The sequence below is a fragment of the Fringilla coelebs genome (genome assembly GCF_963513975.1).
Source record: "Fringilla coelebs genome assembly, chromosome: 7".
In the NCBI taxonomy this organism is placed as follows: Eukaryota; Metazoa; Chordata; class Aves; order Passeriformes; family Fringillidae; genus Fringilla; species Fringilla coelebs.
This window is the reverse complement of record NC_140035.1, coordinates 20,182,640-20,194,983: the sequence shown is the minus strand read 5'-3', so window position 1 is coordinate 20,194,983 and position 12,344 is coordinate 20,182,640. Positions and strand designations below refer to the sequence as shown.

Here is a 12,344-nt window from a genome sequence, read left to right as displayed (position 1 = left end):
TGTGCCCCTAATCCCTGACTTGGAACAGGGCAATTCATTAAACGGTGTAGAATGAAATATTTTCATGTCATAGAACCTGTGGTTTTATTCCCAAATCTGTAACTCAAACTCATATAGCCCTGTATCGTAATTTGAAATCCCACAGGTGGTAATGGCAACATTAAAACCATGTTCCAACTCGATCTCTCTGTATCCATGGACTATAACACGCCTTTGTTATATCAGGGGATCTTAACTGCCACTAGCTAAAGCACAGGCAAGAGCCAGTTTGGAGGACTGTATGAAAGGTGGGTTCAGCATGATAACAGGAACAGGTGGAGGGATGGGACTCTTCAGGTAAAATAGGAATGTAGAGTTTAGCTTATGAGACTAGCCTAAAAGAGCTTGGTTTGCTCAGTCTGGTGCACAGCTCTATCCCTGTGTGAAGGGGAAGACTCATGGAAAGGCAGGAAGCTGTTTAAATTAAAGAGCAGTGTTGGCACAAGAACAGATGGGCATAAACTGACCACATGCAGCAACAGACTGGAAAGCAGAAGATGCTTACTGTCAATAAGGGAGGGTTTTGGAGCATCATCCCAGTCAGTGGAGTCTTGAACAAACACTTAATTGTGTAAAACAGAGCTCACCAACAGTCCATGACTGACCTGGGCCATGGTTTTAGCACTGCAACTCCAAATATCAGCTCTCCCCTAGTACACAGGTCCTGGTTATGTAATTATTACCTTATACACCTTTTTGCTACAAAGCATTCATTATGCATGTGTAGTATTTTGCTGTTATGTATGATTTGGCACATGTTATGAACTGCATCATAAGCGACACCATACTGCATACATGTGTATTTACACATGATAACAACCAAGGAGTATTTGTGAAAAACTGCTCTCATTCAAAACCCACATTGCACTCTGATCCTTTGGAAACATGTATATGCCTTTAACTTTAAATGAGTAAGTTTTATTGAGCTGAAAAACAATTGAACATTAAAAAGTTAAACATGCACAAAGCTATGTAAGATTAAAGCTTCAGGTAATTTTGTTATTTGCTATTCCAGCTCCAGAACTATACCTTTGTGAAAAAGTGATGATAGCTGGAAGAAAAATCCTCTTTTAAGTCAATGGCATTGACCTACAGTCCCCATTTATCTCTGCATCTCATAGCTACTCAACCCATTTCACCTTATCCAATATGCTATTACGTGAAATACCAAGGCAAGGCTAAAAAGGCATTTCTTCATCTGCAAAACCTGGTAGTAGACTCCTCCCTCTACATTTTTTCTTGGGAGGTATCCTAAAAAGCATATTGTAGGAACATTTTCAGAAATCATGAAGCTTTACTATCAATGCACTCTGGAAAATTGTGTAGAATTTGGCAGCTGTTTTTCCCCGTGGCAGCTCTATGAGTTGCAGTGGATCTCACAGGACAGTGAGGGCTGAAGGATGGACAGGAATGGAGAAGGCAGACCAAGTGTGGGCTTGTACACATGCAGAGCTGGAAAGCATAACATATGAGGTAGATGGGCCATGAAATGAAAGGAAAAAATGTAGCATGTGCCTTAGGAGAAACTCACATGATTTGACACAATCTGAAGAGAGGGAGATGACAAACACAGAGATATTACACCTGAGCCAGTAACTATGCACTACATAGGTCCAAAGTACAGAAATAATTAAACAGGCATATCATGAACTGAATAAAAAGTTAATAAATCCTTTTTTTTTCAGGATAAAACTTAAAGCTGGATGCATATAATAGGAAAGTTAAAAGAACAAAAAGGTAGGAAAAAAACCCAAAGAAGTGAAAGCATAGAAAACACCCAAGCTGTTCTGGGACTTCTGTAATTGTTACCTTTAAGCCCTTTCCAGCCAGAAGCAGGATATGACGGGCCAACTGACAAGCTTGACGAAGCCCTTGAATCTGATCTTCATTCTTAATTTCTATGTCGTCTCCCCAGTCTGGTACAATGCCTGTCGTCACATAGTCTGGCTTCTTTATGTGCTTGGAGAAAAAGGATTGAAAATGAAGATCAGAAAACTGAGCATGACAATGGGATCATTTTCTCAGATATTGCCTCCTGCTTCATGGCAGCTTGCCCTTTCTGTCGTAGTATCGACCTTCCTAAGCCATCAGGGCAAACCCTCAAGGCTGCCTCAGTATTTCTTCCACTGCCCTTTTGAACTTAACATTGCCTGTTACTACTGACTTACACAGTCTGTTAGCCTTCCAGTGCTGAAACCCCAGATACTGCAGCTGACTTCCAGCACAGACAGTCTCAAGTTAAGAAACTGAGAGAAAGACTTTAAAACTCTTCATTTTCTTTTGCAAAGAGGGGCATTTTCTACAAAAGGCATCTAAACACTGGAAGTGATGGGACAAACATACAGAATTAATCTTAAAATTAAACTTGATCAAATCCTGTGTTTCTCATTCAAACAAAACTCCTGTTGAAAAATCCATGAGATTGCTTTTTGACTAAGAACCTTAGGATTTAACTGATTTTAATTTAGAGGCTTTTACACATTAATCTAGTTCATATGCTGTGCCTAAATTTGTCCATCTACAACATTACACAAAGGTATCCCAATTTGCTGTCAAGGGAAGTGTAATAAACCTCATTTTTTTCCACACAAGAACTTCTCAGCCCTTGTAAGAGGAGAAATTTAATATCTGATTTTTTAAAGATCCATATCAATTTAACAACATTTATAAACATGAAAGCTAATAAGAACAGTAATGGCTTGCACAGAGTTGGAAATGCACTTTCTCTCAGAGTGTCCTGGGCTGATTCACTGGCTGTGGAAGAATCCCTTTGGCCATGACAGCCAGGCTAATTTTCTGCCATGCTAGCCACAGGGTGATTTTTGCACTGATTTCACAAAATACACAGTCAAGCTGGCAGGCAGAAAACAAAGTAGGCATTTTGGCTGTACACAAAACAACCACAAAACAACAGGGTGTAGGAGTAACAAAGAGTGGGGCAATTGATGAACTTGATTGGGACTTTAAATAGGAAGACTACTATTACTTTTACAGGTATTTTATGTCTAGTCTGATAAAAACTATGAAATTATCTTCAGCAAACTTATGTCAACAGAATTTCAGATCCCATTTCTTTAAAATTAATGCCATAACCACCCTAACAACATCCCACTGCAGTAGTTTGGGCCTTAGTCAAAAAAAAGCCAACCAAAACAATGCCATTTGTTAGACTAGCAACTCCACACACAGCATCACCCTCGCTTTCCCCTTGGAGGGCACTCACCTATTAACTGAGACATGATCCTACTGACCTCTAAGAACTGTGAAGGGAGAAGCCCAAAGCAGAGTGCATACAAATCTCCATGTGGACAGTTTCACACCAACACCTTAAAAAACACTGTTATTTCAATGTGATTTCTGCCATACTCTGAATAAAAGTAAAAACTTTGCCCTCAACTTTTCAGAGTTCATAGATGTGGACTGATTTTTAGATGTCTGAGAACTCTGATCTGGGAAGACAACTCTTCATTATGACAATATATTTCTTCCTCTTTGTCCTAAAAGGAGCATCTAAATGCAGAAAATAAAGTTTTAAAATTCTATGATTTTGTGCTTTAGAAAATACATAGAGCATGTAACCCCATGTTCTCTCTGCACCCAGAGCTTCCACAGGCTCTTAGGGCTAAGAGCCCTACTTCCATCATTCTTATCTGTTTTTCTATCTAACAACTTTTTAGTATATCTGGCCCATGGAGATGCCCTGTATTTGGCATAAGAAATCTATATTAAAATGCAAAGCAAAATTGTATAAAGTACTAATCCACATCCTGTGAAGCACTGTTTAGAAAGGGTACTTTGGTATCTGTTGGCAAAAGGAAAGATACTAAACAGTTAATCTGTATGCTGTAATTAAACAGGGGAAAAAAAGAAACAGAAAAAAAGGAAACAAGAAGTGGAGCACATGTTAAATTTGCATTTGCATCAAAAAGTCCCTTTTGGCTTTAAAGTAAATAAACCCGAAAATATATGTTGCAAGGAAGATGAACACTCAGGCACAAAAAAGACAAGTTTAAAACATGCAGCGGGGTTAGGGGACAGCTACCAGCAGGTATTGTATGCTCTTTTTCTGACATAACCAAATAATAAAACCATCAGCAAAATATAAGCATTTTATAATTAGCTTGTTAGAGATTTATACAGAAGGGGACTCAGATGGTCATGAATGATTCCTCCTGATTTCTGGCAGGACAGTGTACTGTTGCTTCAAACAAGAATCTGGACCCAGAACTGTTGACAGATTATTATAATACTCACATTTATTCTACTATAACTAAATGAGCCCCAGGATTGAACTCCCTCATAACTAAATACATCACTGTGTTTAACATGGAAGACAGCTGGACATCAGCTCTCCTATTTCAAATACCAGACCAAGCAACGGGACAGTGATCCAATCCCCAGCTGTTGGACAACAAATACACTTGATCATGACTGCAATCAAACTCTACACTGGCTGAAGAACATATTAGGTAACAGAAATTGCAGTACCTTAGGAACTTGGTGAGCTGGAGAAACCACGGCTGGCCAAACTACACTATAAGCAGCATTTCTTTGTCCCTGAAAGAAGAAGCATCTTTGCTGATGATTGCTTGAGTGCCTGTGCAGGTAGTTATGATTGCACAAAGAAAAGATTATGTGGCAGCCAGTCACAGTACCTGTTAACAAATAAATTAAAAAATATTAACATTTTAACAAAATGGAAAGTATGCAAAAAGAAGGGCATAATGTAAAACAAAGCACAGAACTCATGTAGTCGCTGAGGGTAATTCAAATCTTGTACTGTTTAACAAAGAGCAGAAAGAATGAGAAGAAACGAGAAAAAAAAACCCTTCCCAAACAATACTTTGAAGCTTTATAAAATACCAAATCTATTTTGGTTTGATGCATTAAAAAGCAATGTGGGTAAATTCCCCACAGTTAACAGACAGGAGTGATGCTCTAACTGGCCTCTGCTTGGAGCAATTTGCACGGCTGCACTGTCCAAGGCTTGGCAAAGCAGTTAATAAGACACAATAGCAGGAAAAGAGAAGACAAAAAGAAGAAGATTTAAAGTTACTTCATACAATATTTTCAGCTGTATTTTTGCAGAATTGGTCACAGATTTGAGCATAACAAAGGTAATGTTGCTCTTTGTCTTGTTGCTCAAGACACAAAGAATAGTTCATTTTGTTCAGGGGGCAACAGAAGAAACTTCAGGAGGTATTTTTAATCTTGGCCAGAAGTAATTGAAGGGATTAAAAGTGCAATTTGGAGTATTTGAATCAGATTTCCATTTAATTCACATGGGAATTTGGAAAGTTTCATAGCTCAAACTTAGTTGTTGGGCAATGACAAATTTTGCCCCCGCAAAAAAAGGAAAAAAGGAAAAAAAAGAAAAAAGGCAAAAAGGGAAAAGAAAGGGCAATTGAAGCCCAAAGGCTCTCAGAGACATCAAAACCAAAATAATGCACCACAAAAGACAATACTAGCATCAAAACCAGGAAATTCAAAAGGATTATTGACACTGCCCAATTACATTACAATTACACACAGTGTGTATTTCCACTACTCAAATGTTCTACAATATAAACAGGGTTTTTTTTCTGAAACATAAGTTAACCATAACAGTTGATCTGCTTCTGAAAAATGTCATTATGTATACAAATACATAGTGTACAGAGCAATCTTGTGGGAAGTAATCCAGATGAATAATTATTCTTCAGTAAAAAAAGGTTTTGTTTAAACAGAAGTAACGAAATATTTTTATATCACAGAAATTAAGAAATTAATCCACTGTATATTTTGTAACTATGTAAAAATGTTTATTTCCAGAGGAGTTTCTTTCACATCTTGCATGTTTTTTATTCTATTGTACCTTCCTTCCTTTCCTTTGGATGCATTTATCATGTTCAGATGCAGAAATTATCCTTCCACATGTGCAATCTTTCAAAGACAGCCCTTTTACTCTATGACGTACAGAAGATTCAAGTTATGCACTGTTTTGGAGCCCCAAACCCAGACTGAAATAGTTTCATCGGGTTTGCATTAGAAATGTTTCCGACTGTCTCTTTGCACTGGTCAGGGTTACATTTAGGTACCAATACCTGAAAAGTTAAAACCTAGGCGAAGAAACTTTTACTCAAGCCAATTTTTACTGGAGTTTTTTTGTCTGTTTGTTTTGGTTTTGGTTTAGTTTTTTTTGGTGGTTTGGTTTTTTTTTTTTTTTTTTTTTGTGGTGGTGGTGAGGTTTTTGTTTGTTTGTTTTGTTTGGGTTTTTAGCTTGGTGGGTTTGTTTGTTTGTTTGATTTGTTGACAAATAACAAAGTGAAGCTGAAGGGTGAGGTTCACCTCAAGCTCTCAGTATAGCCTAAATACCCACTGGAAGCTGCCTGCTTCAAAAGAGAAGAAAGTGTCTCCAAGGAAGTGGAGCTGCCCAGTTAACAGAGGGCTGGATTGATGTGGCAGCCTATTAACTGTAACTAGAGTGTAAACAGCAGACTCATAATCTGCAGCAACTTTTGGGCCATCAGAAGTAGCCATCACTCAAACAGGGTAAGCCAAGGTGCCTCTTTTACAAAGTGCCGTTGGAGTACCTTGCTTTTAGCACAGCTAAAGGTACTGCAAATATATTGAAATCCCAAACTCAATGATGTGGTTAGCTAAAGTCCACATGGACATCAATATGTGCACACGTATTTTAAATGCTCTCCTTGATGCCCAGAATGCTCCCCAGCCACTTTGTCAATTGTATCACAATTTAATTTGGGAAGAAAAGGTGCAAGTGTGCTTGTCAATTACTCCCAATAAGCTCCCCCAAACAGACACTCTTAAATACATTAAAGCATATTCATGGGTGCATGTCTATTGACTAGCTCACATTCAGAAGGGATACCTTTTTATTCGGAATAAAATTTTTACCTCTATTCTCCCAAAGAAACACTGCAAGTGTTGTCACAAAATAACAGGATAATAAGGTACTGTAGCCTGTTGTTATTCTACTAACCACTCATTATAAACCAGATGCATACAAAACTATCTACTACTTGAACAGATGAAATGAGACAAGCAAATAAGTATCACCATTCTAAAATACAATTCCTAAATTATATTACAAGAATTATAAACACAGGACAACTAAACCTTTATTTGAAATATAAAAAATTGTAAGAGAAAACATTCTCCTACAAAGTAAAAATAAAATTAAATAAAATGGCATTAAAATACAATGAAGTTACTGGTCTATAATGAAAATCTGGACTCCATCCACACACTTCCTTCCTTAAGAAGGCCTTCTAATGCCTCCACAGTGCCTTTTATTTTTCAAGCTCTGTATTCCCAGCTAATTCGATATAGCAACATCATCAATCACCTGAGACAGGAACAACTGTCTGTATTCTCCAAGTCTGGCTGAGAGATTCCCTCCTCCCCACTCCTTACACCCATCAAAGCTTTTCTCAGTGCCTTTATTTACTTCTGCAACACTGGTGTTCAAGCACATCCTTTTGTTAAGCTTTCTGTGTATACTAATTACTGTAAGACAGTTCATACACATGGCATCTATGCATTTTCTGGCAGAAACTGCAGCCACAGGAGAGCACGGTGTGTGAAGCAGGGCAGGCTGGTAGCAGACCAGCACAACCAGGATACAAAGTTGACTCTTTAGGTGTTTATTCCATACCCCAACAGCAAGGCTAAAGTCACCTGCCATGAGCAACAGAATATTGACTATCAGCTGCACTAAGAGAATTATGAGCAGCGTTACTGAATGCCATGAGCTGCTCGGGTGCATCGAGCCCAGAAAATCCCTGCCACCCGCTCCGGGAGCCGCCAGTGAATCCCACTGTGCAATCCAGCCAGAGCCGCCGGATTCCTCAGCACACCTTCCAGACCTGCCTCTGCATTCACAGCAAAAATATGCACTGTGAGCTCTTCTGAATTACCAGATGTATTTATCTTGTGTGGAAATTACATTTCTTTTCCTTTTTAACGAGTCAGTCAGAGCAGCTGAATATGGCATTCAAGAATTATGATGGGTGGGAGCATTTTTAAGTGACTGATTTTGCAGCACAGTGTGCCCTATATTTATTAGCCTTTTACTCTAGGGCTATTTTAATTGTTATCTGTTCATGCATGTTACACTATATAATGAAATGCTCTCATTTCACTCCTAGAGTGGAGAGTTTTTTATGTGTATCTCTATTAATGACCCTTAATTAAGTTGATTTTAGTAATTTAAATGTGATTTTCCTCTGGTCAAGAAGTATTTTTAACGGGAGATGTTGAGAATGAACTCTCACATAAGCCCTTTTCTAATGCTTCCTGTTTAACAGTTACAGCAATTTATCAAGCTATGTTTCCAATGAATGAAGTGTGGGGTAGCTGGGGAAAACCCTGCTCATTTACACGATTCATCAAATGTGATTGTTAGCAACCTTTTTTTTTTTGTATTTATTAATGAAAGATTTCAATTTTCCAAGCAATTAACAAAATATTACCAATGGATAAACTTCATGACAGTTCTGAGCTACAATAAATACAAGGGTGCATCTTAAAAGAGACAAGAAATAAATTAACATATTTTAAAATAATTTAGTCATAGTATCAACAGAAGCAGAGTACCAAAATTATTTAAGGTTACAAGAATTAACATTCAAAACTATTTAGGAAATAAAATCAACTTCCTCTTGATAAAGTTAACAACATCAAAAGCATTGTTCTGACAACTCTTCTCAAATTATGTGATTTAATCTTTCTTTTTAAACTGAAAAAAAAGAATGACTGTGGAGATTTTCTTAATATATATTCATTTGGAAGTAAAACACTAGAGATCTTTAATTTGGCTTGTCAGGTAATTTTAATACTCTAGCATAATTTAGTTTCTTGTGCAAATACTCATTTTGCTGAAACTTCTGAGGATTAAAGCTTGAAATGAGGTATTAAAAATCACTAAGGGGAACAATATGTGGAATCCAGCCAATGCAGCTAGGTAAGAATACATAGCTTCTTACTGCTAATTACCAAATGTTCCCATTTTTCAATCCAAAATAATGGCTGTGGTTTGAAAGACCTTTACTTGTAATTGTAACTCTAACTATCTAATAAAACACTGACTTTGTAACCCCCTGTTGCAAAGGTATGTCCAAGCTTCAAAAATAGGATGGGAAAGATTAAAGGTTCTTTCCAACTCTGGGTAACCTGCGTAGCAGAAGACCAGCTCACATTTCACATGCAATAACCTGCGCATTTGCTAAAAAAAAAAGAAAAAGAAAGAAAAAAAGGAAAAAACCTCTAAGAACAACATAGGGAAATGCCTGAGGCAGAAGTTGAAACTGATTGGGCAAAGTAGAAGGACAAGAGCCCTTGAAATTAAACAAAAGCAAATTCATTCTGTTGACAGATGTTGATTACATCAAAGCCATGAAAGAACTTTTTTTTTCCGTTTCTCTTTTTTTTTTCCTTTTCTGCAACTAATACCTCCACATTTCTGTACATTACGGATATAACGTATCTTAATCAACATAATCCAACACATGATAATTCTCAAATTTGACGAAATTATATTATAAGAAGGTCTTAATGACAGGCTTCTCCAAACAAGAGTGTATTCACATGGTCATGTCTGCATACCCGTGCTGGTCACGCCATCATCAGCCCCTTACTTCCAGGGGTTAACTGCTCTGGCAGCCAAATAAAATACAGAGAGCGCTGTGTAATTATGGAGACAGTCAAAGGGCAGACTCTATTTTGAAATCTATTTGCACAGACAAGGTCTTCCAATTTCGCTTACAGGAAACAAGCTGGTAAAGGGGGTCTCCTCCTCTCCAGATGCTTTCCACACATTTTTCCCACATCAGGAAATCGTGGACATGGACACCATGCAGGACTGTTTCCTGGATTGCAGAACTATGTCATTACAAGGAGAAGAGCAAGTCCCTGCTTGTGAGAAATATTTCCTCCTAATTGGACGTATTAGGGGAAAGCAAAACCCATAAGGACTAATGAAAATGTGACTAGCAGCAATTTGTAAACAGGACGCAGCCACAGCTGTCACGATGGTACTGGAAAAGAGAAAGCAGAAATGAAAGGGTAAAGACACTCTGTTTTTAACAGCATGATTGGGGAAATGAAATATTCATCAGGATAGATGTGACTTCAGTTACAACAGCAACACATTGGTGAAAACTTCAACAACAGCATGCTTATGACCCTACCCTGATAAACCGAAACACAGGCCAGTATCTTGCAAACATTACATTCTAATTGGTACTGTTTTATTTAATTTTTCTGGAAATTAACAACAGAATTTGTTTAGTTAATAGAGGCATTAACAGAACTGTTCTTGCTACTCTCCTAAGAGGCAACGAAGCATAGCAATGGTCGAACAGCAACTGACTCCGAGAGAAGAGTCAGCCCCTCTGCAGCATCACCGTGACTCCCCCGTGTCACTGAAAAAGTCTGTTTTGGCCCTCAGTTATGCTCCTAGCTAATTACAATTCTGCCCTTACTTCATACAGAGTGGAACTGGGCAATTTGTTGGCAACATGCCAATATAAATGAGTTTGTAAATTCATAAACTATATGGAAACAGATTTTGTTTTGCTTTACTTACTATGATTTAGTCTAGACGAACAGACTAAAATGATGAATCAGTGCCTTCTGGAATAGTGCTGTGCTTCTAATTCATTATTCAGTCAAACTTAGGGCCAACAAAATAGCTCTTCTGCAAGTTGGTAAACTGGGAAACCACAGAGATTCAGAACCCCTTCTATTTACAGGAAGGATGACAGCCTAAGGGTACTTCATCCCAATAATAACAACATTCAAGTACCGGTGCCCAGGTCATGACAAGCCATGACCCTCCCTATAGCTCCTTCAGAAAGCTGGCTTGATGCCACCTTTTATCAGCAGCAACTGACAGTGCAACTTTAGCAAACAAGAAGAAAAAATTAAAATGATATCCTTAAAATCTCCTTTGACCAGTTGAGCAGTTATAGAACAGCTCAACTGTATATACACACACACACACACAGAGTCACACCAAGGCAGTATAAGAAATAAATTGAGTAAAATTCTGGCATCATTAAACAGTACTTCCCCCTTTTATTATAGGACTTTAAAAATACAGAGTACAATCTCACTATAGCTGAGTGATATTCATTACTATACCAAAGGAAATGAATTGTCCATTACAGAATACAGGATCAAACTGTACAGACACTGGGAACAGAGCATTGCAGTCCTCCAGCACAGCCTTCCATCCCGCTGTTATTTCTACTACATTTTCCCTCTCTGACAGAAAAACGCAAGAAGAAAATAAAAAGACAGTGTTGTCTAAAGCAATATCACTGCAAAATGAGATAAGTCCAGTACAAAAGCTGCACAAAGCAATATTAAGGGTTTCAATCACAGTTACTATCAAGGGAATTTGGGCTCCAGATCACAGCATCTGGCAAGTTTCAACTTCTCTGACTAGCAGGAGAAACATTCCTCTTATGTTACTGCATTCCTTTATTGAGTAAATTAATTTATCATAAAATGAATAAATTAGAATGAGAAACATATCTGTTCAGGCTTCCATATTTAAATACATTTTCCAAGCACTTTCTATCTATCTTTAGATTTCTTTAAAGATCAGAGAAATTACTTTTGCTTGAAAGACTGGCTATTGTATTCATGATTTTGATTTTGTAGGGAAGAAACAGCTATTGGAACAAGTTAAAAAATAGCACTGGTTTCAGATTAAAAAAATAAGCTATTCAAATAGTCCTTATATACATCACAATACCAGATCTAATTGTTTATATGCACCCACCCACTGCTCTAACATTCACGAAATCCTACTGGGTTAAAATCTTTTCAGGTGCTCTGTGAAACAACTGTTTTTCAACTTGCATGTTTATGTCCTATACACATGCCCTGACACAGCATTAAATGTGAAAAATAAATCCTACTTTAACCTCTAAAATTTCCACCTGAAATGGAAAAAATATGTCTGGATCACCATAAAATCCGTTTTCCATCCTTTCAGTAGGCAAGCAACATTGCTGAAACAAGAGTAATCTTTGCACAGGAAATTTAGGAATGCTCCTGAACATTGCATCAGGATGTTCTGTGTAGCTTGACACATGGGAAGAGAACAGGCAGTCATCCTTTTTTCTGCAGTAAGTATTTTCCATACATCTGCAGCCAAATCTCTAAGGACACAAGATGATTTCTGAATCATAGGTCAGTCTTATCTCAAAATTAAGGAAAAAAGAGCACATGGCCAACAACTTTGGGATGAAAACTTCAATAAAACAAGAATACATTACTACTCATTTGGTAAA

At 37.6% G+C, this 12,344-nt stretch overlaps 1 protein-coding gene across 1 annotated transcript in view; it reads right to left on the bottom strand.

Annotated features, from left to right (window-relative positions):
• The window catches only part of METAP1D (methionyl aminopeptidase type 1D, mitochondrial), a 43,511-nt gene that overhangs the window by 16,849 nt on the left and 14,318 nt on the right, over positions 1 to 12,344 (bottom strand). Inside the window, exons 2-3 of the mRNA XM_084209166.1 lie at positions 4,528 to 4,694; positions 1,849 to 1,998 (exon numbers count right to left, since the gene is read on the bottom strand). Of these exons, the coding sequence (XP_084065292.1) occupies positions 1,849 to 1,998; positions 4,528 to 4,694 (317 nt within the window). The remainder of the gene's footprint in view (positions 1 to 1,848; positions 1,999 to 4,527; positions 4,695 to 12,344) is intronic.